Source organism: Cryptomeria japonica, chromosome 10, assembly GCF_030272615.1.
Source record: "Cryptomeria japonica chromosome 10, Sugi_1.0, whole genome shotgun sequence".
Lineage (NCBI taxonomy): Eukaryota > Viridiplantae > Streptophyta > Pinopsida > Cupressales > Cupressaceae > Cryptomeria > Cryptomeria japonica.
This window is the reverse complement of record NC_081414.1, coordinates 742,315,634-742,343,016: the sequence shown is the minus strand read 5'-3', so window position 1 is coordinate 742,343,016 and position 27,383 is coordinate 742,315,634. Positions and strand designations below refer to the sequence as shown.

Below are 27,383 nucleotides of genomic sequence, written 5' to 3'. Positions count from 1 at the left end.
TTCTTCAAATTCATGAATCTTGCAGCCTCCCTCTTAACATTCTTGGGCGAATAAAGATAATTAATTCTAAAAAAAAGAGTTGGCACAAATTTTGAGAAATTGCTATTGTAGACATTATGGTTGCGAATTTGGTTGTGAATATAATTAATGCTTCCATACCATTTAGATGGAATAATGTACAATGCAATCCCTCCCAAGCTCCACATATTAAAAATTAAATAAAAATTTCCTTGATACCTATGCACTTGAAACACATAACCATATGATCTACCTTCAATTATTTTGACAAGTATTGTGAAATTTAGATGAATATGTAGCTACAAAACAAACACCATTACCATGATAGATATAAAAACAATGTTGACGGGTTAACATTTAATAAATTTACACATTCCAAAAAATGAATGTCCAAAGATGTAGGTGACAATAACAAACATCAAATGGAAAATGTGTGCTAGGTAAACAAGGATCCAAGAAAATACTAAGTAAAATAAGACACAAGCGTGCATGAAACTATAAATTGATCACAGATTGTTTTTTGCTCAAAAGAAATCAAACTTACAAGAAAATATGCTCAAACAACAACAAACCTTTTCAAACCTAAGAAATATGTCACCGTTTCAAAGAGGTTGAGTTGTCTAAAAAGAGTGTAATACTAATAACCCACATTGGCAAAAAATAGGAAACCATGTTTTGGAAAGGAGACCTAGAGAAGAGAAATCTGACAATGACATACATCAGCAAGAAAATTATTTGTTTACTTAAAGGGACAAAATGATCAAAGAATCTACCAAATGAATATACTTGAAACCACCAAAAAACTCAAGACCATGGCATATTGTGTCATCAAGTCTAAGAATTCAATAAATAAAAGAAAATTCAAAATACAGTTCCTTTGGTATTGATCCACGTTATTTTGGATAGTAATAGAGAACATAAAATTAATAGATAGTACAAACATAACAATATAAGATCATGTAAAATGTGTTGATGATATTCATATAAACTAATGATACTCAAAACACTTTAAGATGGAGAAAATTAAAAACTATCCATTGTCGAAGGATCTATCCAACAAGCACCACCAAGGACCCCTTAAATTAGAATCAACCAAATATTGGCTAAAAAATTTGTTGCAAAAATTAAGAGAAAATAAGCGAGGAAGAAGAGAACATTTAATATTCTACAAGATTGTTGTGTAACCTTGAGAAAGTTGAGTATTCAAAGAATGAGGGTTCTTATTCTCATTTCTTGACTGTAAAAAGTTTTTGACAACATATAGAAGAGCTATGATAGAGAACATAACAAACTAGGTTTCTAACTACATAGATTGTAATAATAGACAGATCATATGAGAATCAACATCAAAATAAAAATTTAACACAAAAGTACTCGCGTGGCAATGATACTCAAACATAATATGACAACACTAATCTCATGCACCTTCTTCAAGGTCTACATTGATAAACATGATGTCTAATTAATCCAAGATAATATTGGAGGCATCACTATCTTTTAAAAAATCTATCAATTATAATGAAGTTAAAATTATTTTTCTTTACCATAGAACATGCATTTTTTCCAACATTAAAACAATAATAACATTAACATATGTAATGGAATTTCATTGAAAAAGTATATCAATTATTAAACAAGTCTAACTATCATTGTGTAGAGTCTGGCCAAGGTGGATGAAATGATTTAACCAAGCGATTGACATTTTTGTCTTTTTTTGGCCTCTTTGAGGCATTTTGTCAAACAATTCAAATGTCTTGTCTATGCTTTCACATTTTACATACATGTCCACCAAGGCAGTTGCAATGACATCTTACAAATTCTTCAATGCTTCATTCTCTAATGGATGTTCATGCCCTGTTTCAAAGCTCTTATTCTTCATGCCTGTAAAGGTTGTGAAATTTGGCTTTACACCTGCCAATTACATTTGCTTGAAAGTTTATAAAGCCATTTCAACAAATTCATGTTGTACACATCCTTTGATCTTGGCATTCCATGAGACCACATTTCTTTGAGGCATTTTCTCAAATAGGTCATGTGCTTCTTCTACGCTCTCATATTTTGCATACATGTCAATTGGGGTCGTGAAAAGTATATCTAACAAAAGTCCTCTATCTTTTATGCTTTGATGGATGTCCATACCCTATCCCAAAGCTGCCATTTTGGCGAAGGTAGGTAGGATGCTAGCAAAGGTTGTGTTCTGTCTCAAGAGATGAAAAGGTAATCGCATACATTTTACCCCAAGTTGATATGCATTGTTAGTATGAGAGGGATATGGGTACTTGGCTTATGATGTTTCTTTGTGCTTTTATGGATGTTTATACCCTGTTCTAAAGCTCCCATTTTGGCAGTCAGAGAGGATGCTGACAAAGGTTGTGGAATTTGGCATTTGCTTGAAAGTTTCTAAAGATTTTTCGTCAAACCAATTTTGTGCATTTCTCTCATTTATGACATTCCATAAAATCACATTTTTTAGAGGCATTTTGTTAAACAATTCACGTGCCTTACCAAAATTTCTTTGAGGCATTTTGTCAAACAATTGACAGACCTTACCGATGCTTCCACATTTTACGTACATGCATATCAGGGCAGCTCCAACTACAACAGCTAATACAATTCTTCTATCCTTTTCGCTTTGATGGATGTCTATGCCCTATTGCAAAGCTCCAATTTGGGTATAGGCAGGGAAGACGCTAGCAAAGGTAATGGAAATCGGCTTTATACTTGCCAATTAGATTTACCGTGAAAGTATCTAAAGCGTTTTCAGCAAATCCGTTATGTGCATATCCTACAATCATTACAGTCCATGAGAACACGTCTTTCAAAGCATCCTGTCAAACAATTGACAGGGCTTGTCTATGCTTTCAAATAAATGTTCTGAAAATAAGAACCTGTGGAAAAAATCTCAAAATTCTAACAAGGACATAATTCTAACAAGGACATAATCGGATTTATTTTTTAAAGGTGCTAAAATCAACTGCGCTTCAGAATCTAAAATAAAGTTAAATGAGAGCAAAAATGAATTTAAATCGAGATTCAGTTTACTTTTCCTAAAGAAGTTGCCAATAGTGGATGGAGATGAAGGTTAGGTCATCTAACCCATGCCATAATGACAGAGATAGTTTCTGTAAGAGGATAACATACTCATATTCGAAAAATGCTTTCAGGTTATTTATTGAGGAAATATTTGTTGTCTTGTGGAAATCGTCTCTTCCCTACATGATCCAGCCATCTATAGATTCTAAAAATATAACTCACTGAACTAATGGCGAGTGATTAACCTAAAGACTACACACAAACTGAAATGTGCAATTAACGATGTTGAAGAGATAAATGGGCAGAGTGTGCAGGAAAAATTACAAAATACTACCGCATCAAAAAAAATTGAAGTGAGATGAACAATAACCAAAATGGTATTTTAGGGATCCATAATCTAACCGTGCACATATTATAAAAAAATAAGTCACTGAAATCAGCAAGTAACTAACCTTAAGATTTGGGTTAACGATGTCGATGAAAATAAATATGCAGAGTTTGCTAAGAAATTTTACGAGACCCTACCGTAGCAATTTTTTCCTGAAATCAGACGAACCAAAAGAAATCTCCCTGAAGTTGTTGATTCAATAGACTGACAGTTAACAAGATCTAGGGCTACATTCAGACGTGTTTTAAAGGGGATTCAAAATTTGTTTTCAGATGCGCTCACTCGAAAATTCTGTTAGGGAAAGCGCTGTTTTTTTTTCAGGTGAGAGACAATTCTGGTGGGCTATATAGAATTCATGATAACACGCTCTCATTGTTTGACTGGTTGATACTCTCAAACATTGTGTGTAAATACACGATGCCGTAGAAACAACCAAGATAAAAACAGGGGTGCAATAGCATAGGGTTTCTTCTCTTCTTCCATACTATTGTATAGCAACAAGAAATCAACAAAATACTATTAAATTTATCTATCGAATAAATAAAAATATTTCTCTTTTTTTCTCGATTTTCTTTTGGCTTTTCTATTTCAAAATATTTTATTTGTTCAATACATTTGAATGAAACTTGATGAAAGACTTGGAAATCAATTCAATGTTAATAATAATTTGTTTAGAATGATGACACGTCAGACAAACAATCAGACAAATTCAAGTGCTGACATGTCTCAAGAGTACCGCGTGACTAATGGGCTCTGAGTTTGAAATATTGCCGAGATGAGCTCATAACAACGTAGTTGGTTTTTCACGCGCTCTTCGAACAAGAAAATTAGAGGAGCCTTAAATCCGAATGAGCTTTACCGACATTTTCTGCAATGAAAACCTTTTCGTTTGCTCAAGCATATTCAAGCAATAATGCCCCGCTCCCTCTCGCTTTCTTTCCCTGCATTATCACTTTTTCTCTTTTGCTTCCACCCTGCGCTTCCCTCTCCCAGGATGGCCTAATTCTGCTTAAAATTAAAAAGGCAGATTGGGGAGAAACTAATATTTTGAGTGGATGGAATGAATCTCACCAAACTCCGTGTGGTTGGAGTGGAATCTCCTGTGATACATTCAACACCGATACCAAAATTGATCTCACGGTTCCTTTTCTTTCTAGCAACTTGACATTTGCTATATGTAGCCTTCCTAATCTAACGACGTTGATTCTCTCATTGAATGAATTCAGCGGTTCTTTCCCCCACGGCCTCTTGCGGTGCAGGCGTTTGAGGAAGCTCGATCTGTCGTCAAACCAGTTCGTTGGAAGGCTGCCTAGTTCTATCTCTGAATTGAGCGAGTTTGAGAGAGTTGAACCTGTCTAGTAATAACTTCAGCGGTTCCTTCCCCGACGGCCTCTTGCGTTGCAAGCGTTTGCGGAAGCTCGACTTGTCGCGAAACGAGTTTGCTAGAAGGCTGCCCAGTCGTATCTCCGAATTGAGCGAGTTGAGGAAGTTGTACCTGGATTATAATGATTTCAGTGGCTCCATTCCTCCAACCTTTGGAATGCTGTCAAAGCCTGAAGCTCTCTTCCTCGACCACAATAGGTTGAATGGGACATTTGAAGTTCCCGGGAATTTGAAGTCTCTGGTTAGCTTCGATATTGGCAATAATGCTCTGCAACCTGGTGTCGTAACGAGAGAGCTTCGGAATTCAAGGCAACTGCGGAACATAGGGCTAGAAAACTGTAAGATTGTAGGCAGAATCATTTATGGGGTAGTATTCCTTCGGCAGTTTGACGCAGCTGGATTGGTTGGATATGTCGCACAATCATCTACGGGGTAGTATTCCGACCAAACTAATGGATCTTTCAAGTCTGCAAGGACTTGTTCTCAGTCACAATAATTTGTCTGGTCAAATTCCGACCAATCTAATGGATCTTTCGAGTTTGCAAGTACTCGATCCCAGTCAAAATAATTTGTCTGGGCAAATTCCTGCAGGCATTGATAAACTGAGAAGCTTAACCACTTTGACTGTTTGGCACAATGACTTGTCCGTACACATTCCTTCCGAATTACAATGGGATTCACTGATGTATATCAATTTATCCAACAATCACTTGTCTGGACGCATTCCTGATGGTCTAGACAAGTCGACTTACAAACACGGCTTCCTGGCCAACCGAAGGCTATGCGGCGGTCGGAATTTAACGCTACATTCGTGGCCCCTTTATTCATAGTAGCCGTGGCTTTGAGCTCCATTTGTCTTTGTCTTTCGACTCGCAGGAAGCCAACTGACACGCCGTCGTGGAAAATGACAAAATTCATTTCCACAGAAATAGACGGATCGTATATACTCCGCAATTTGAAGGAGAGTAACGTGATTGGATACCACCTCATCAGATTTGTTTCACACTTATTATTCATAAAAAGTCTAAAGTTGGGTGCTTTACTTTTCATGCGAAATATTAATCTAGTTTTAAAAGGAAGGTATTGAATTCATGATATAACAAGGATGCAAAGCGTCAAGTTCTTGCCATTAGAAGAATGAGAGTAATGGATAGAGATAAAGAGGAAGACATAGCTACATATAGATGGAGAAATAAAACTACATGTGGCACTATGATAGAAGGATATCCAGATAGGGGTATAAAAAATAGAGAGAAATTGAATTTAAATTCCTTTTTAATATTTGAAAATGAATATTACCAAATTTTGGTTAAAATATTCTCATGGTTGAAAAGATTTATTTCTAATTATTAAAAATGAGTGTTAGTAGAATATAAATAATAATGTTTGAAAATTTTATCCATAATTCAACTAAAATTAAAAATTTATTACAAAATTTATATAATATGTTGATTGAGTTATCATGTCACTATATACATTGGAAGTTTTGTAAATGGATAAAAAAAATTTGTGGAAAACCTAAAACCATGCTAGTAACAATTTTTCCTAAGGTCCGTGTATTTGAACCAATCACTTTAGAAACAAAATTATCCCCAATAATAAAATTTTACAAAATAATAATTTTAAATTAAATTAATTAAAAAATATTTACCATTTTAAAAGAATCTAATTTTAATAACTAACAAAATTTTATTAATTACCATATTAAAAAAATATAACATACATATAACAAAAAATGTATCTTTCTAATCTTTAACAATTATAATCAAGATATATAGATTAAACTAATTTATAAATTTAATCTTTCAATTGCTTAAAAAAAAATTATAAAATGAAATTAAGTTAAAAAAATTGAAATCTTATCTAAAATTACAAATTCTTACTTTGTCATTATTCATTTTTAAATAATTATCTTTAAAAAATTCTCTTCAAAATATTTTAATAAAAAAAATCGTTATAAAAATCAATATTAATTAAATATCGTTTAAAAAATTGATTTGTTTATTAATAGATATAATAATTCATACATTAAAATACATTTTTATTATATTAATTAAACTAACTTTTTAAAAAATTATTTTCAAATATTTTCTTTTGTAAAACTTAAGTGCAAATCTTTGATGAGTTTGTAAAGATTTAGACTGTGGCATCTAACTACATTAAAAACAAAACCTCAATTACCAATTACTATTAATATAAATGCATGTTTCTATTTAAGAAAAATACAAATTACTACAAAAAATTACTTGCATATATTTTTACCGTGAAATCAATATAATATGTAAAATATTTATACAACAAGAAGTTAAATGAAAGTGTTATTATTAATTTGTTTTATATTCTATCATAATGTATCTTCTATGCAATCTAATACAATTGACTATTAAAATTATAAAATAAATAAATAAATAAAGATATATATTCTAAATTACATATTAACATTATTTGTAACTCTAACTTTAAGCATTAGTCTAATTCTAAAACTAACTTAAGGTGATCGTTAGCATAAGGGTTAGGGTTACTATGAGCAATAGTTTTAGACTTAAAAATAAATTAAGAATAAGATTTAAATTATATTTAATGTTAAAATAATTATTATTATGATTTAAAATATAATCTTTATAAATGTTTTTCTAATTTTTTAATATAATCATTTATTTAATATTTAATTAATATTTTTCTTTTATAAAAATTGAAAATAAGTTTTATTTAATAAAAATAGTATAGTCCAAGCATGCAATTGAAATCAAACATCTCTGTATAATAGTATATTCCAATCATGCAAATGATATAAACAAGAAAATTATCCATATTGATCACAGAAGTAAACTTATAAATTACAGCTGTTGCAACACGTGGAACCATATTCAATGCCCCACTGCAAAATCCTATAATACACCGTCACATATAAAGAAAAAGGAAAACTTCTAAGCACCAAATGATCCAATGTCTGAATTTCAAATACTCAAGAAATATAATTCATCTCATCAACAAAAGTGAAAGTGCTACAATGTTAAAATCATTTCTCATTAAAAAAGTTTAAGATGTTGCTTTCTATGTAAAGTGTAAATCATTCAGATATCGCAGGTGTTAGAAGAGAAGCTACTTCTATTGTAAAACTCTACGATTGTAGAGTTAAGTAACTATGTCAAATTTATTTCCCTTAAGAAGTTGATGCCTGCTTTTCTTTAGAAACCTTTCAAATCTAGATGGAGTCAAAAGAGAAATTGCTGCTACTAAGGAGTTTTAAGAAGAAGACCAAATGTCAATGATAGAGTGCAGAGCATCAACCCCAAGATGGCCAAAAAGTTGAATTTCCTGAAAACATTAAAGAGCAGAGAATTCAAAAGGCTTGCAATCTCAAGGCTACATAGCTATTATATTAGAGTTTATACAAATTTAGCTGAAACATGGTTGTTGACACATACCCATAAGTCAATCTATTCTGAGGTTCACGAGTTGAATAGCCTGTGAAATAAGAATATCATGCTAGGCAATGAAAGACGCCAAGAATGGATGAGACAACAGGGTACTGCAATTGGCAATACACAAAGGCAATTTACTGTTATAATAAAGATGCAATCATACAAATAATGTTCTTTCAAAATGTCATGCTATCCAAATAACTAAAGCATGGGGAGTTCTATATTTTTCTTACTCACTAGATTAATGGAGCAACTTCTAGACATCCACCTTATTAAAGTTTGAACTTAAACACACCAAACAGAGCGATAACAATGTTTCCCCCAAGTCACACTTACTCGAAAATAGAAAAATCAAATCATGAATATAATAAATGAAAATCAACAGCCATTGCCCTTAATCAAAGGAAAACTAAAGAAAACAGATTTATCAATTTCAAGGAGATGCCCATTCAGCCTTACTCTCTAGTTTTTCAAAGAATAAAATGAACAATACATTGATACAGCACCTGTAAACTACCTAAAATGAGAAGCAGGAAGAACACTGGCATCATTTCCAGAGAATTCTGATGTCCTCGCTGAACCATACAACTAATATTCGGTCAAAATGCAATAGGGATAAAAGACAAGCTATAGGGAAAACAAGCATGAAAATTAAAGGAAAAATAAACAAGCAATTCTCCTGAGACAATCTTATTTCTTGTGAAATATAAAGAGTAACTTGGATGCAGTTAAATTTTTTGGCATCTTTATTCTCACTTTCAATTGCATACAAGGTTGGATATGGAACGTTATAACTGCAAACAGGGCATAGTTTAAGGCCTATTTATAGACACATGATCTAGGTATTTGTATGTCGAAAAGAAATCTTTGAAAATGTTTTTTGTACCTTTTCCTGGCCTTTCCAACCTGTATAGCCATCAAGAAATTGAGAAAAATGTATGCCAGAGCACTAAGGACTACCCATCCAAATGCAGGAGGTAAATGGACTGCCTTTCTGCCTCTGTTTGAAATCTACAGGCAATTAATGAGACAGTTCCTGACCTAGAACTTTTTTATATCAAACTCACAAAATTTTGACAAAGCCCAAGCACATTGAGAGAACCCCGAATTAAATCCGGATAAGCCTAACAACATTAATACAAAAAACATTGTAGAATTATAATCTCATTATCATCAGGACAAATCATCTCACCAAAACTAACATCTAATTCATACCCAATAAATGTTTACCAGAAACCTAATGCTCAAAAAAAAATTTCAATCCATCCCTCTCTGATACCATATTAAGAATGGGCTATAAGCACAAATAAGGCATACACACAATAACACAATATTATACTGTAAAATATTAGATATTGAAATGTCTGTTACAAATAGATCCGTCTCCATATATACAGTTTAAGAGATGTAACCAACAATAAATAAATGTGACACTGATCCGATGCAAGATTCAAATACTGATAACAAATAAAATTATTGCACACCACCAAGTCACTGTTGCGACTTACTACAAAAGGTAAGCCTTATATTGTAACAGGTTAAGCCAAAACTAGGGTTGTAAAATTGGTGCAGCCTTTCAGTCGCTAAAGGATGGATAATACCCGTTTCAGGAACTGAACCAATGTATTAGCCAATGTGAATTTCACTACCAACCCAAAACCCAATTGAGATAGCAATTTCACAACTACGTTTGTGGAGTTCGAACAGGCTTTTTGTCTCTTGAAGGAACCCCAAGTTATACCCATTCCAAAAGTTATACTAATTGTTAAACAAAGAGAATTTTACCAACAAAGTGATTGAGGTTAGTGTTTAATAATACCAAATGTTGTAAAATTGATGCAGGCTTTTAGTCTCTTGAAAGAAACCGATTGATAACGATTTCTGAAGTTGAATCAATGAGAATTTCACAGGAACTCAAACCCTTGATTCATGTCAGAGTTCAACAACAATTAGGACTGTAGAATTGGTGAAAGCAGCAGACCTTTAGAATCTTAAAAGACGCCAATTTATAAGCATCCTACAAATTGAATCAAATATATTCGCTAAAGCAAATTTCAGAGCCAATCCAAAAACATTATCAGGGTTAAGATTCTAACGATTGTTGAAGTTGTATAATTGGTACAGACTTTCAGTTTCTCGCGAGAAAAACTTTATATACCCAGTTTAGATATTAAATCAAATGCATTTTTTTAAACAGTTGGATAATGAAAATGTACTTGGACGGCGAGCTTGATTCGGACTTTGTAAATCCCAGAGTTTATGGATCAGCGGCTTGAACCGAAAATGTTCTGTTTAGTATGGGATGACATTTGGTTGGATGTTTTTTAGTTGACAGGCGTTCTTCCATGGCAGATGCCTTGTTAGGTACCTGCATTTCCACATCTTTCACGTTGTTTCTGTGTAGAATTTTGTCCACCTTGGTTACAACTAGAATATATTGTGTACTAAAGAATAGAGACTGATATTTGTTCGGAGAGGTTTCGAAAAACTGTAATTTTGTACCTGAGTTTGAAATCGATTTAAGTATGATTTTGTTTATAAGGGGAGGGCCGAGGCAATAATTTCAATTTGTACCATCCATTTCAGTGTGGAAAACTCAATATTGTGGACCCCTAAAATCTATATGCACAAAAAAACTTTTATAAAATGAACGCCATTGTTTGATGATGTCTGGAAGGAATTCTTGAACTGAAAATAATTAAGTAGAAATAGAATAGGAATAACTGGAAATTCATAAGTGCATGTACCTGGATATATTTTTTGGTTGTTGCATATTTGTTACACAGAGGTGTTGAAGGGTGAGGTTGCTTAGGAGCTCAAATGTAGAAATTATGAGTAATTGAAGTTTTACTCTGAGTAGACCAGAATTCTTTATGCAAAAATTTCCTTTGTGCACAATGCAATACCAGTGTGTCTGATTGCATCTGCAACATTTAATTAATAATCTCTGAATGCTAAAAAATGTTATGGAGATATGTATTTGCCTATGAAGATTAAAGAAATTTGAGGATGTGAAAAGAACCATAGTCTTTAAGAAAACTTACTTTTTATTCTTTTTATTCTTGTGTCCACAAAAAAGGTACGTTTATATATCTGGTCACTTGTATATATGATTTGGTCTGAAACGTAGCTGGAATTGCTGCAGATAGTATTCACAAATAAGCATATGTCAAAGGCACGACTATGAATCTGTTGTGTTCTATAAGCTAGATCAAATTGCTAAAATTGCCAAATATATCAAAGAAATTAAAAATAGATAGCTAAAAATGAAATGTCTAAGTTGCCATTCCCTAATACTCAAGGGAACCTAAATAGGAAAGTCAGCTATATTTGTATCCCAATACAAACTGTGGAATTTGTCTCCCCTGTTAACTAATATGGTTGACAGGCTATATTACAAGATACCATCACATAGCAGAGAAGCTATACCTTTGGGTATGTTGTTTGCATTATCCATATGGCTGAATGTCGCATTGGCATTGGAAAATTCGCATATTGACCTTGAACACAAAAATATATAAGCAATCAGTAATTGTAGGAAAAGCTAGATGAGTAATCACACATAGTATTGTTAACAAAATTTAAAGATTAATGAAACATGCCCACCTCTATCTTCATCTCGTCGTTCCTCAGCAAACTAACATCATCTTTTCAAACGTGAGGAAGGGCTTCTTTTAGGTTGGGAATGCTTTGAAGTGCAAAGTTTTCTCTTTCTGTGTGGTTTGAAGAACCAAGCTGTTAAATTTTTACAACCAAGACTGATCAATTAGTGGTGAAATCATAATTGGGATCAAATGATGTTCAATTGTACATAACGAGTATATTGTAGCATGTGATATGGCATCCAATCATAATAATCCAATACATTTTAGCCAATAAAATGTTGTTTAACCATAAACAGTCAATATATTATAGCCAATGAAATGGTGTTCAACCATGAATAGCTTGTGTGTTATAACCAATGCAAAAATTGATTACATAAAAGACCCAATCCCACATCGACAATTTATGCACATAGTAAAATGCATTAGTTGTTTAAGTGCTTGCCAAATGGTCTTACTAGTATAGCATGCAACTTGCACACTTCCCTTGTGCTATATTCCTATTAGTGTCATTTGAAAAGATCTGTAGAGAAAACAATTTAGGTTGAAAGAAGTTCTGAATAATTTCAGCATGCATTTGCAAGACATGGAATACTGTTTGTTTGTGGTATTAGAATGAAATTGAGAGCAATATTGCTTTGATTCTGAAAAAAGAACGGCAACAAGGTTACTTGATAAATGACAAGAACTTACAATTTCCCTCTAGGGCATGCTAAGTAGCAAACTCTTTAGCACTGGATCTGGCTCAAGATCAGAGTGACGAAGCACAATATTTAAAAGCATAGCTATTATAATCATCATAGTGAAATTTATTGCCCATAGTATGCATGGATTCAACAATAAAAGTTATTTGTGAGATCCATTGGCAAATTCCTTGCAATCAAACATTGCAAAAATCCATAAAATAAAACAAAGGGAAACCTAACCTTGAGTCTAGCCATAGTTGTGTGAAGATTCAATTGCTTGAGCTGATGGATCCACCTGTTCGCTGTTGATTTCCAGATTTTGTCAGATGAACAATGGTTCAGAAAACTCAGTTTGGTCGGATGCTCAAGCATGAATCATGTGAACCATATTCTTCAGACATTCCTGGGCTTTAGATATGCAAACTAACTGATCAGAGGTGATACAAACAAAAGGAAAACTATTATAAGAAAGGTGGTTATGTTTTATGTTTGTAAACTCACTTGCGTATAGTTTGCTTGAAGTTCTTTTTGTATAGATACCGGAAGATTAGGAACATCAGTTGCTTGCTGAAAGAAGTAATTTCTATTGCTCCTAGCTGTAGGGCAACTAATTGAATAGAGCGCACAAATCTCTATATATTGCTCACAATTTCTTAAACCCAAAATGTTGCTTTGTTGTTCATACAGATTAACAATGCAGTATGAAGAAATATGATTTCTTTTGACAAAATTGAAAGACAATGGATTGTTGCAAGGGTTTTATTAAGTTGAATAATTTATTTATTGTATACTTGTAAATGCAAGTAATATTGGGGGTAGTGAATGTAGGTTAGAAGAATTGTAAAAGGAAAAGACATCAATTTATGATATGTATGTGCAGTATGCAATGAAAAAAATGCATGAATATAGACTTATTATAAAATGTATACCATGGTATTTTTGATATGAATACATGAATAAAATTGGTTAAGAAGTATTATGAAACATGATAGTTGTGTTCAAATGTCTTTTGTACAATGCAAAAAGAAATAAATTTTGATTGTTGGTTTGAATATTATTATTTGTGGATAAAGAATCTTGAAATTTTAAAAAAATGTATAAATATTGAAACTATAGGAATTTAAATAATGATCAAAGATTATAAATAACAGAAATAGTTGTCCACATAGGTAAGCTAGTATTTATGGCAAAGCAAAACTTCATGAAGTATGAATTATCATGAGAGCTCGAGAAAACAACCAAAATATCTAATAATGTGACCTATAAGGTGCTTATTGTGTGCCAAGTAATGTGAAGTATTGAACAATGATAATGATAGATATAGCAGAGCTAGAATGATTTAGTTTTGATAAGACATAAGTGCAAAATACATATAGAGGTGTTGATAGTAGCACTATTAAAAACATAATAGTTGTCTGAGCCGATTGGTGACTTTAAAGTAATTACGCATTTATGTTTCTTCGATTGAGAAAAAAAAATGACTTTTTACTGTTCTTTGTATATAAAACTAGTCTAGATTATAATTTTAAAAACAATAATTTGAAGACGATATGACTATGGCAAGTAGAATGCATCATTCTTTTGCTTTAGATGATGATGTCCCTGCAGATTTTGTATTTGGATTGATGTAACAAAATTAGTATTGTATTAAATGTCATAATGTATAGAAATGTATGAAATAGAAGAGGTGTAAAAGTATTGTATTTACCTTTCTATAGCAGTTGCCGGTTATTCATCAATGTGTCTGGCTTCGGTGATGGTATTGTTTTGGTTCAATCTAAAGCAACCTGTGATTGTAAAGTCTCTTAGCATAAACATTATTGTTGATTTATCTTTGATGTAGTCTTCATAGGTCTTGTTTTCAAGAGCAGATAGAAGTTGTTGGATTATTGGTTGTTCAATAGAATGATGGATAGTTTCATTGCTGTCAGGTGTGATAGTTGTGCTAAGATGGAGAGAGTATTTGTAACTGATATCTTTATCACATATTGTGCAATGGGTAGTTTCTTCTTTAAGCATTCCTTAGTCGTCGAACTTATAGTTGCATTTGGGGCAATATGCATGAAATGGATTCGAAAAAGGATTTGTTACTTTTAAGATTCCATGAACCTACAAGATAAGTTTAACTATTAGCAAGAGGAATGAAAATTATTATAAATTGAAGAGTAGAATAGTGTGGAAATAAGTACCTCAAATGTTGTATGTACTAGTGCATTGAGTCTTTCAATTATTCTTTTATCATTCAATGTCCATATAGTTGTTGATAAACTTGTCCGAAGTGTGTTTTTTAAATCTGATCTTTTAACAACATTTCTAAATAACATTTCTAGGATTTCATTTCTTTTGAGTTTCTCTTCAATTGTTAAGTATTGTTGTGCAAAATTTGGATGTAATAGCAGTTGTTTACCAGTAAGAAAATTAGTTTTGTTGAAAAGAGAGTAAAAAATAAAGAAGATTATGTAAGGAAGAATGAGGATAGTTTCATACTGTTGCCTTGTCCATGTCAGTGAAGCCATCTTTGATTTCAATCATGTATTGAAAAACTTTTTTCTTTGTTGCAACAACCAATGCACCAATTGTTCCACTGGCATATTAATTTGTGCTTGTGAGTAATTGTTTGATAGTTGTACCCGGAATGAAGTTGTATTGATTACAGATACTTGGTTTGGTCTCTACCATAGATGATTATTTTAAAATCAATATACAGTCACAATCTCCATGATCATAGTGTGTTTTTGCAGCGATTTGAAATCCTGTTGTAAAAATTCCTGATCCTGGAATAATCTTGTTTTCATATTGTTGGACAAGATTACTGGGTACTTTTAATGTAATTGCCATTTTTGCCTTCAAATCTGTTAGATCTGCACGTAGAACCTCGCATGTTTTGTTCACTTTGTCTAGTGTTGCTTTATAGACTACAAGCACACCTTCAAAAATGTTTCCGGCTTTTCTTGCATTCAAATCTTCAATTGACATACAGTTTTGTGTTTTCATTTTTGATCTATAGCAAATAAAATAAGATGTTTTTATACTGGGAAATTGAGTTTAAATATTTGTTGAATAGAAATTAAGCTATGTGCTTACCTTTTTGGTGTTTGTTCTTGCTTTGACTGTTGTTGCTTCAATTGAGCTTGTTTTGCAAGGCTTGCGCTCAGGTCCATTGCTTTGCTACTAAAAAAGTGAACAAATAGTTGTGTTATAATATTATAATTATAATTTTGGATTGGATTATATAAGACTATATTGTTTTTGTATAATGTTTTCTAGTTGGGTGGGTTGTGGTTGTGGTTGGTGACATGTTTATTATAGTATTAGGTGATATTATTGTGTTGGGTATGATGAATATTTATGAAAGTAGCAAGGTGATCAGTCCAATAGGCTTCTAATTTGTATATAGAACATATATTTGCATTAGAATTGGACCAAATGTGATCTATTAATGGTTTGTTTAGATTGTGTGCTTCGTTTAATAGAAATTGCAATTTGTGTAGTTGCATTTGATGTAGAAGGATTTTTGTAGTTTTGTTTTTATTGCACATGTCAATATCGAAATCTCGTACAATGTATAGAGGATTTACTGTGTTTTCATATGTGACTACTTCATTGCTAGACCTTGCATTATGAGTTCTTATGATCGATATATGGTTCGTGCACATGTTATTTGTATTGGGAACTATTTTCGAATAATAATTTTTGCGTTCGTTAATATTTTCTGTATGGGCTTAGCGACTCAAAGTATGGGCACACAATCTTTATCAATGTGCTGGACATAAAAAGGTGATAGTTTTTTCTTTTGTTGTTGTCCAATTTTTGAGTCATTAAATTTTATCTAAATAATATCAAAATCCTAGTGTTTTGTGTATGCTTTAAATATTCCATCTGATCCATTTACCAGGCCGTCTTGTGTGTTGTAGTTGCCTCCGAAGATTTCTATGAGGATATTTGATTTTAAGTTTATTTGTGTTGGTAGAGAAGTTGTATCGTTGTATAGACAAATCCCATTGTTGTTTTCCTCTTGTTCATCGATTGCATTTAATACTATTAATTTGCCAAGTATGATAGATAGCATATTGTTATTATGGATATCAACATCCTTTCTTCTATAAAATAAAAAAGGGAATGTTGGGGCAATGGGTGGTGGGTGGAAGCAAAAGTAGTTTAGATACTATAAATCATCATCTGTTTGTTGACCTATTCTAATTCTGTTGAGGACTGAGATGAACTTGTCGTCTTTTTGTTGCATTGTTATTTTTAATGAGTAGCATTTTATGTTGTCTTTCCAAAAATTGTAAGGCATTAGCTCTATTGAAGTTGGTACAATAGAGTCAAGTACAGGTTGTGCCTGATAAAGGTCACCACAAAAATTTATATCAAGATTTCCAAAGTATACAGTAGGCGTTTGCATTATATCACGTAATCGTTTGTCAATGTAGCTAAAAATGTTGATCCTACTAGTGATATTTCATCTATAAGAAGTACACGTAATTGATAGTAATGCTTAGACATTGCATCTAGTGTTTTAGTGTTTAGTGGAACAAATTCTGACTTGTTGAAAGGTATGTGAAATGTTGAATGTAATGTTGTTCCACCTATATTGTATGCTGCTTTTCCTGTGAATGTAGTTATTAGGCCCTTTGGTTTGTTTGTATCATTGTTAATTGAGTTATTGTAGATGCGAAGAAGGGCTTGGTAAATGGCCTTTGCAATAAAAGTCTTTCCAGTTCCAGCTCCCCCTATCAAGAACAAGTGAAATGGAGCTTTGATGTTTTTTAATTTTTTCATTATAATGTCCTTGACAATTGTTTGTTGTTCCTTGTTTAACATTTGCCTCAATTTGTAATAGTCATTGTTGTCCATAATTTGTGGGTGTTGAGAATTTTGAATGCATTGGGGGCTATGTTATTTATTTTGTTGCAATGTATGGTTTGGATATCTTCATGCATGTCATATTGTTCATTTTGTTTACTTTTTTCACCTATGGAGGATTGGGTATGAGTGTTATTGTCTTCATAGTTAATTTCATGAATAGCTTTTTCAATGTCACCCCATGCAGCATTTATATTGTATGTAAACTTTGTACAGTTTCTTTGAATTGTTTTTTCATTAAGTAAATGGCATCTTCCCATGTATTGACATTTTGTTTCAGGGTGAACTCACAAAGCCGGTTCCCACTTTTTGGTATGTCTTGATTTTTGCTGAAATCATACATTTTTTAGAAAATATAATGATTTAAGCTTTAAGAGGTCCCATTTTAAGTAATTAATTGAAGAGAGTTAAATCAAAGGCTCTTACATCAAAATTTCTTGGATAAAACCTCTCTACTTCTAAATCATACTTGCAATGGAGTCTCCTTTGCATCTATCAAATGCTGATAAAAAATCAATTTTACATTAGCTTTTGGGGGGTCATATCAATTCATTTAAATTTTTTTTTTTTAAAGTATTTAGTCCTTATTATAAGCTTTCCAAATAGTATAACTTTTAATATATTTAATTTCATTAATATTATTTTATTTTATTTCTTATGAATGTAGATTTTTCACTGAACATGATCTTCTTTGTTCAATGCATTGGGAAAAATAGTAAACTAATTCAAAAAAAATCTGAAAAATATCTATGCCCTAGGTATTGATGTTTTCTTTCTAACAAAAAAAAAGAAATTGAATTTTGATATATATAGAACAAGTTATGTGTTCAAACGTACACCTATATCTAAATTATAATTAGTCAAACTTCAAAACATAATAAAATGAATAATATTCAACATATCACTATCAAACCAATTGCATGCCCCGGGTATTGATGTTACAAACCAAAATTCAAAATAATAAAGTTTTTATCATTGATAGAAAAGAAATTATGTGTTTCGGGATACACATCACTCTTAAAAAATGTTGTTTGCTATAAAAAATTACTTTTTGAGGGAGATGGAAAAATCAATAAAATTTTATTCAAACAAATTTGAAAAAAATGTATTTAGAATCTACAAACAAGATGTTAAAAATCACTATTTTATATCATCTTCAAATTCTTAACGGTTTAAAAGTTATAGGTGTCGGAAAGTGAATTTTTTTTTCAAAATATTCATATAAGTGTCAAAGTTGGTCAAAAAGTGGGAACCAGTATTGTGAGTTCACCCTTCAATGTATGCTCATTTATTGTGAAAGGCACGCAGAGTAGTAATTGTTCTCTACAATGATTCTCTAAATTAGTATGTTTGTTGAAATTGACAAAGTGTATAACATTTGGTTTAGTCTTTGCATTGATTTTGTTGCCTTTTTTGTTGTACTTTGAGACGAATTCTGCAAGACAAATGTGTGTAATTGCTTGAGATTGTTTTATGTAGTAGTCAATTAAAGAGTTACAGATTACATTTTATGACTCATCTGGTTGCTTATTTAATAGTTCGACAGGTTTCAATATAAATGTATGGTTGTTGTCAGATCTTTTGTCAATAAATATGCATTTTCTTGAGCTATAATTCAATGAAAGTGATAGAATAATGTGAGCAACTTGTTGTGATGACATTTGTTGTAGGTTGAGAAAGATGTTTCCAAGTTTTCTTGTCATTTTTATTGCATCAATATTGTCTTGTTGGTGCTCTATGCATATTCTTTTGAATGCTTGTGTCACTGACTTATCAACCTTTGCCAGGTATGAGCTACAGTACATTACTGCAGCATATACATTAAGCACAAATTATGCATCTGTATTTACTTTCCAAAGCTGTGGGATTTTTCTCCCAAAGCTATTGTTCAATGTTTCTGATGGATTCCTTTGTAAGAAGAGAGTGGGTCTATGGATTGTAGACCTCAAAGCAGTTATGTACTCATCTTTGGTAATGTCTAGTTCATTTAAGAACATTTAGAAGGTGAATGAAATGTTATAGTTTGTTGTTTGCAATTTTGAAAAAATGTTGTTGGCGATTGAGATTATGGTTTCGTTCTTTTCTGTTAGTGGTTCTAGTACCATATTTTTTTGTACTGGTGGGAGTGGAAAATTGTATCTACAAGCTCCATTTTTTGATCTCCTACATTGTTTTGTATGATGATGCTTGTGTAGTATGGCTATGGTAAGTTCTAGGTGTTTAGTTGCACAAGTAATGTACCTAACAATCAACTCTATAATACTTGAATTTCTATGTTTTCTATAAATTGGTGCATCTTTTACCCATATCAAAAATGGTCATGCTCATTGCCTCGATTTTTGGAATTTAGTTACGGAGAAGTAGTCCAATACATTTCCAAAAAAAGATTCATCTGTACTAATTAGCTTTTTCAGTGGATTTATTCTATGTCTATAGTAGCGTGCACAAGTGATTGGATCTCTTTTGATGAGTTGAAATTTATTTATTTGATTTATGTTGTAAGCTTCTTCTTGTTGTAATTTTGATTGATGCATGTTGTGGAGTTCTTGAAGTGTGCTTATTAAAGCATTCCAAATATGTTCAACACTAGTGAAAGTGAGGAAAAAAGTTGGTGGTCCTAATTGGCGTATCATTGCAAACACATTTTTCTTTAGTTGGTGTATGTAGTCAGGTGATATTCTTATTCTTTTGAAGTCAACATAGCCAATATTTGATTTCAGCAATTTTTCTAGGTTTGGTTTATGTTTGATGTCTTTTGGTAGTAGCTTTCTACCTTTCAATTGACCTTTTCGGATTCTAATCCACATAGTAGACAATACTTGTTGTATAAGTATTTTGATGGTTTTGAAAAATAGGTTGGTTGTATGGTATGCGAAATGTCTTTGTGAATTTGACAATTCCCATTGTGCAATTTTTTGGTAGCTAAATCTTTTGACAATGTCATCATCAAGCGGATTGCCGAAGAAAAGTGTAGGAAAGTTCATTTCCTTAGCATATTTATCTTTAAAGATTCCAATAGGGTAATTATCTTGTGTGGGTGCAATTTATATGATTTTATCCTGCATTCTATGTATACATGTAGACACAGTGAATCCATGTATCAAAGTTTCAGATGGATTTTCTTGTTCTAAGTCACTTTCTGACTCAATTTCAGTTGCAATAATTTCACCATTTTTTTCATTTTCATCATTGCTTTATAGAGCTTGTTTCCAATCATTGTTTGTTTCAACATTTTCCATTATGTACAATGTAGTTTTTGTTAACTGGTCAAGAGCTTGCATAACCATATTTGGTCGCACCATTCCTTTTTGGAATGCATTTTTATATTCCAAGCATCTTTTTAGAGATACAACAATTGTTGATGTATTGCTAACTGATTGTGGCAATTCTTTTTGTATAATGTTCATGTTAACTGGAACATTGATGATAGAGCCTGTTAATCCCATTTGAGATCTTTTGTATCCTAGTTCCCAAATTTGGGCAAATGCAATTCTGAGTGAGATAAGGCATTCTTCTAGTTGTGTTAATATTTGTACATACTGCAATGGTTTATTGGTTCAGATATTATGTGGTGTAGCATACTTAGGTGTAATTGATTGTTTTAATGCAATATGGCATTTGTGACAAATTGAGTTTGTTAATACAACATGATTGGATTTGAGCATTTTGTTGTATGTATGTTTTTGTTTTTCTTGGAAAATTCTAATGTCTTTTTTGAAACATAGTAGTTGGCAAATTGAACATGCATGTTTTGGTGTGTCTAGGATTGCAGTTTGGAAAATTTGTATTGGCGATAATGTTCTCCTCTTTTTTGAACTTGAACATATTGGTCTATGGTTGTTTTGCATTTGTTGTTGATCTTCATACTTCAAGATTGTATCTATATGTTCGACTTTTTGTGGCTCTACTAGGTCCATTGTTTCATGTTCTTTGGTACTTATAATCAATTTCTTCAATTGGCGCAATGAAAATATTGGTTGGGAGTTTCTTTTTCGTCCATTGTCTTCTTCAGGTGTAGTTGTGTTGATATTTCCTGGGCATTTGTTTTTTGTGCTCATGTTACTATTTTCTGGCCTTTGCCTTTTTGTAAATTTTATTAGTTCATCCTTTGTATTAGTTCTGATAGATTTTTTGACATCTCTCACTGTTATGGTTTGTTGGAATTGCAGATTTTGTGTTTGTAATATTAAAAGTGGTTCAAAATGTCCTGCAAGTGGATTTGCATCATGGAAGAGGATGGAATACGATTCTCTATTTGGTGATGGATTGGAATGGTAGTACTTTTTCCCTGTGGACATTGACCAAAGATATATTTGTATATTTAGCCACTTGGATAGCCATTATATACAAAATATGTCTCCCCATAATCCATTCTCTTGGCCAATTGTAGTGGGTTTTGCTGTTAATCACATTCTTTGAAAGTATGTCTCAGGATCTTGTATTTTGTGTAACTCATATAGAGTTTGAGGATTTAGTTCATGGTTAAATGAGTTGATTTCTTCTATTTCACCTTTTGCAAGGCAACTTAAGAAGTAATCAATGGTTTCGATCCGCAGTTGCGTTGATGTGTACTGATGGTTTAGTAGGTATGATAATGAGTCAAACAGGCAATCTCCAATATTGTATGTAAATGCACTTATTCTATATAGTTCTTCTTTCTACAGTACATTGTCAATGCTGACAATTTGAGGTTTGCTTGTAATCTTATAATTGTCTATGTCAATAATTTCTATTTTTTGTTTGTCTAGTTGCTCTCTTCATCTCTTCATTTTTTTGATAAATGGACAATTGTTGTCTTAAACAAATGAGATCGTGTAAGTATGATGTATATGTGGCTAGAAGTTGTAAATTTTGTTTGTTTGTTACTAGGAGACTGTTTTCCTTTTTGTGATATCTTCTCCTAGTTGACAAAATCAATATTGTTAGAATGATATAATTGTAAGCAAACTGATCTTTGTTTTTTATTGTTCACTAACTATTTTTTCATATAATATAATTTCTATTTTATTTTACAAGAACTCTCCCTACGTGTGATGTCTTCTCCTAGTTGACAAAATTGACATTGCCACTATGATATAATTGCCAGGAAAGCAATCTTCTTTTTCTATTGTTACGTAACTAGATTTAATATCAATGTATATTGGACTTTAACATTCCAGATTTTATCATAGTAATTTTTCAAATTCAAGAAACAATGAAACATCAATTTCAAAATACAGTTGTTTGCTTAAAATTTGATTTTGCAACATGAAAGCAAACTATAGACTGCTAACTATAAGGAATAGAAGATGAGTGAAAACACGTACCTTGTACTATGGTGTTTGAGAATTTAGTAGACTTGTTCCTTGTCTCAAATGTTGCTGCTATTTGCAATTAATAGTTTCCTTTTCTATGGATGACAAAAGGAGAAACATATCAGTTTTCATAATTACTGAGAAGAATAATAATAGAATATTTCAAAATTTTACAGAACATCAGACCATCATATAAAAATATACAATAGATTTTTTTGATAGTATTTAACTAGTTACCTAAAAATATACAACAGATTTTTTTTATAGTATTTAACTAGTTACCTATGAAACCAATCAGCTTGGTTTCTTGCAAGTTCTGCCACTATTCTAGCATTGTGAATAATGAATAATCATTAAGAATGTTAAATTAGAGTAACAAAGTTCAAAACTAAAATCGGGATACTTACAAAAGCCCTCTTGACCTAAACAAAACTCTTATACTAAAATATCTACTTACGTGAATAAAATGCCAGCTTGAAAGTAGAGTTTGACTGTTAGTATAAGAATTGTTACATGCTATCAATGCTTGGAAAAACCAAATTATAAAAGATAAGAGGAAACGCAAGGGAAACAAATTTGAATTTTCTTACAAATACATGACACAATTGTAAAGAAAATTTAAGGCCACAAGGACTTTAACATGCCAGATTTTATCATAGTAATTTTTCAAATTCAAGAAACAATGAAACATTAGTTTCAAAATACAGTTGTTTGCTTAAAATTTGATTTTGCAACATGAAAGCAATCTAAAGACTGCTAACTATAAGGAATAGAAAATGAATGAAAAATCATACCTTGTAATATGGTGATTGAGAATTTAGTAGACTTGTTCCTTGTCTCAAATTTTGCCGCTATTTGTAATTAATAGTTTCCTTTTCGATTGATGACAAAAGGAGAAACATATCAGTATTCATAATTACTGAGAAGAATAATAATAGAATATTTCAAAATTTTACAGAACATCTGACCATCATACAAAAAAATACAATAGATTTTTTTGATAGTATTTAACTGGTTACCTATGAAACCAATCAGCTTGGTTTCTTGCAAGTTATGCCACTATTCTAGCATTGTAAATAATGTTCATAATCATTAAGAATGGTAAATTTGAGTAAGAAAGTTCGGAACTAACTCGGGATACTTATAAAAGCCCTCTTGACCTATACAAAATTCTTATACTTAAATATCTACTTACGTGAATAAAATGCTAGCCTGAAAGTAGAGTTTGACTATTAGTATAAGAATTGTTACATGCTATCAATGCTTGGAAAAACCAAATTATAAAAGATCAGAGGAAATGTAAGATAAAAAAATTTGGATTTTCTTACAAATACATGACACAATTGCAAAGAAACTTTATGGCCACAGTCCAAAATACCCAAATAATGTCTTGAAAGTTTTTTTAACTGCTAAAATTACTGGTTAGGAGTTGAGTACATGATAGCTTAATTGGTTTAAAATTAGGATTTATCTGATCTGTTACTTTATGTAATTTTGGATAATAATATGTTCCTTGAATTTGAGAAAAAAATATGCACATGGAGAGAAAATCATATTAGTAAATTTTGATATCCTATTTTAGAAGAAATTTGTAAGAATTGTTATCTCGGAGGCACGTTGTGAATCTTTCAAATTGCAGTCAGTTTAAGTGGTTCTCGACAAAGTCAATTCATAATTGCCTCTCTTCAGGGTTCTTAGAAAGTAAACAGTGAAATTCGTACATCATAACTGGTTTTCAAACGCAGATGCTAAAGACTGCAAAAGAAAAATACTTGCAGAGAAATCTAGAAGCATTTAAGGCCTTCAACAGAGGTGGTAAGTAAGATGAAGACTGATCAAAGGGGGAATGGCAATATTCATAATAGTCGCAGTGGAAAGGATGTTTTAAGGAAAGGGCCATGGATGCCTGAGGATGAAATCTTGATAGAGTATGTAAGTCAGTATGGAGCAAGGGACTGGAACTCCATTGGTGCCAAAGGCTTGCTTCTTCGTACTGGAAAATCATGCCGCTTAAGGTGGGTTAACAAGCTCAAACCAGACCTTAAAAGGTATGTATCATGCAATTCACATTTCTTTTTTGCCTGATTTTTGGATTTAACTACTTACAATTATTACTATAGAAGCATTAGGACCATGGATTAAGAATTGGGAGATAATTATCTAGTCTAAAACATTAGAGTTAAAAAAGTTCTGAAGATATGTTGATCCATACTGCAGATTTCAGATTTGATTTTTGGACATAAGTAAAGTTAAGAAAATTGTTCAACCTATTCTGGACAACTCAGAGATACTTAAAAATAACATGGAGAATGTCAATAAATGATAATAATCGTTTGTCATGAATCACGGGGTATGTTTAATGGAAGATGAAAACCCAGGAAGGTAATAAAAAGCCTGAGAAAGAGCCAGAACAGCATAAAAAACATGTGGTTCAAGTTAAGGAACAATTTTCTGCCTCTATGGTGAGTCATTTGTGGTACTTTGTTATATGATATTTTGATCTGATAAATAGTTTAAGGGATATACCTTCTTTTGGTGGTTGGATTGCCCATCTCCCTGCCAAATTACTTGTTATCCTGTAAGCACTTTTATGTATATGCTATTATGAACTTTTATGCCTAACATAATACTTCTATTTAGCAAGAAAAGAAGAAACACCTTAAATGAATGCCAGCTTAACAATAATATAACGACATCAAATGAGAATAGTTTTTCTTAAAAATGTTCCTCAACTTTGTAGAAATAATATAATTTTAAACGAAGGCCTTCCAGTATAAGAATACAAATTGTTCCCGCATGAGCAGCATACTAGCTGTATTAAAATGAATTTACAATATTATATTCAATTTTCAATATCATATTAAATTTTCCCCACAACATGGGTTTTAATTAGCTCAATTTTTTTGAAAACGTAGAAATATAGACTTTTTGAGGTCGAATCAATCATAGTAGTTAAGATATTCGACTCAAGACTGAGGCCAAACTGACTCAGACATGGCTAAAAAGATTAGCCAGAACTTAGCAAAAAGGCTTGGTTATTCTGAATCAGGTCTTTAACTTGCAAATGTCAGTGGATTGTACATGAAACGTAGAAAAAAGATTCGGTTATTAATATGAGGTCTTTAACCTGCAAATGAGACTGGATTTCATGCTTGTACTCAAAATTATGATGAAACTTAGAGAAAGTACAAAGCTGATTCATTTTGACTTCTCTTGAGTCAAACATCACTAATACTGCAGGATCTTATTAATCCACATTGTCAGAGAAAGCAATTCATGAATAACCCCAACTGTTCTTTTCTCATGCTGTTCAGATCCTTCTTCCAAATCCTCACAATCAAAATATGGTGAAATATATGGAGCTTCCTGAAATTTATTAAACTTTTCCGCCTGTAAACTATTATCACCCTCTGATATCCTATACTCAAACATAGGCATCAGCTTCTGCCCTGTTTTAAGGAAGAATCAGCGACTAACATTCACCAATAGGCTAAACAGTATAAAATCATAAGGAAATTATTATTTTTATAAATAAAATTAAAAAACTCAATATTGAAAATTAGACACTTTCTCAACAAAAATTTGCACTTCCACAAAATTTTCCCCACCTGTTTTCTGTATCATTTGCTCAGCTCTTCTCTCCACAACAGAAATAACCGAGCTAGGATTCCATGAAACCAGCTGAATTTCTAAGCTATTTTTCCTGGCATTATAATCACTAACCCTAAAAAGCTCCGGATACTTGGGAACAATACTCAGAACATAATCATCGGGTAACTCAAAGTATTTTCTTAGGTCATTAAATTTCACAATATTTAATTTCTTTTTCCAGGTCAACATGAGTATTTTAGCCAATCTTTCAGCCTTGACAGGCTCCAGCTGCTCTTTTAGGGTTTCTTCCTCCTCTATCAGGAGTCGCACTCTCTTTGTAAACTTGCAATATATCTCGAGATTCTCTGTATAGATATCGAAAAGACGGGTATTTTCTGAGCCAATTGAGAACATTACCTTGCCTGATGTTGAGGGAATTGAATTTTCTTTGCAGGAATTTTACTGAAGCAGACTGTTGTGGGCACCTCTGAAGAATGTTCTTCAGCTGATTGTTGATTGTCCACCGTCGGTTTCTTTTCAAGGCCTTTTCCAGTGCAGGGTCCTTTTTCATTGACCATAATGACGCCCTTCCGATCCATGAATTTTGGGTTTTTCCAACAAAAGGAAGGGGTTTTGGATTGTTTCCAAAAATAGATGTTTTTGATAGTGGTTTCACAAGCAGTTTAAGATTAACTGCTATCCTGTAAGCCATTCTTCATTTTTCAAGCTGAACTTCCAGAGAGTGTTGATTGACAGAAAGGCATCACTCGAGAAACTGAATATCTTCGTTTTGAAAAATAACACTTAAATTTCTTTGTAATTGTGTAACTTTGTTGATAAGATTCGCTTATAATTTGTTATTGCCAGCCTCTTCCTTTTAAAACACCCGCCCTCACTCAAAATAATTATTTGGTACAATTTCCCTAAGTGTGCTGCCCATGAACGAGAAAACAATTCCTACAAGCCAGGGTTTAAAAAACTCATTAAATCTACCCGAATCTTTGGTGTCAGCAATTGGACAGATATGTACCCCACAACGCGATTTCCCAATACAGATATATACAGCTACGCAAACTAGTCTATGCCTGTCGTTACAA

At 32.2% G+C, this 27,383-nt stretch overlaps 1 protein-coding gene and 2 pseudogenes across 1 annotated transcript; 1 reads left to right on the top strand and 2 right to left on the bottom strand.

Moving 5' to 3' along the window:
- Positions 1–4,312: 4,312 nt before the first annotated feature.
- Positions 4,313–5,258, top strand: LOC131859173 (receptor-like protein kinase HSL1). Its single transcript, XM_059212734.1, has 2 exons — positions 4,313–4,731; positions 4,811–5,258. Exons 1-2 carry the CDS (start codon positions 4,313–4,315, stop codon positions 5,256–5,258), a joined length of 867 nt encoding a protein of 288 aa, XP_059068717.1.
- A 2,580-nt stretch (positions 5,259–7,838) lies between these two features.
- On the bottom strand, positions 7,839–9,243 carry LOC131066172 (uncharacterized; annotated as a pseudogene).
- A 13,201-nt stretch (positions 9,244–22,444) lies between these two features.
- LOC131066183 (protein WHAT'S THIS FACTOR 1, chloroplastic-like) lies at positions 22,445–27,061 on the bottom strand (annotated as a pseudogene).
- Positions 27,062–27,383: the final 322 nt, after the last annotated feature.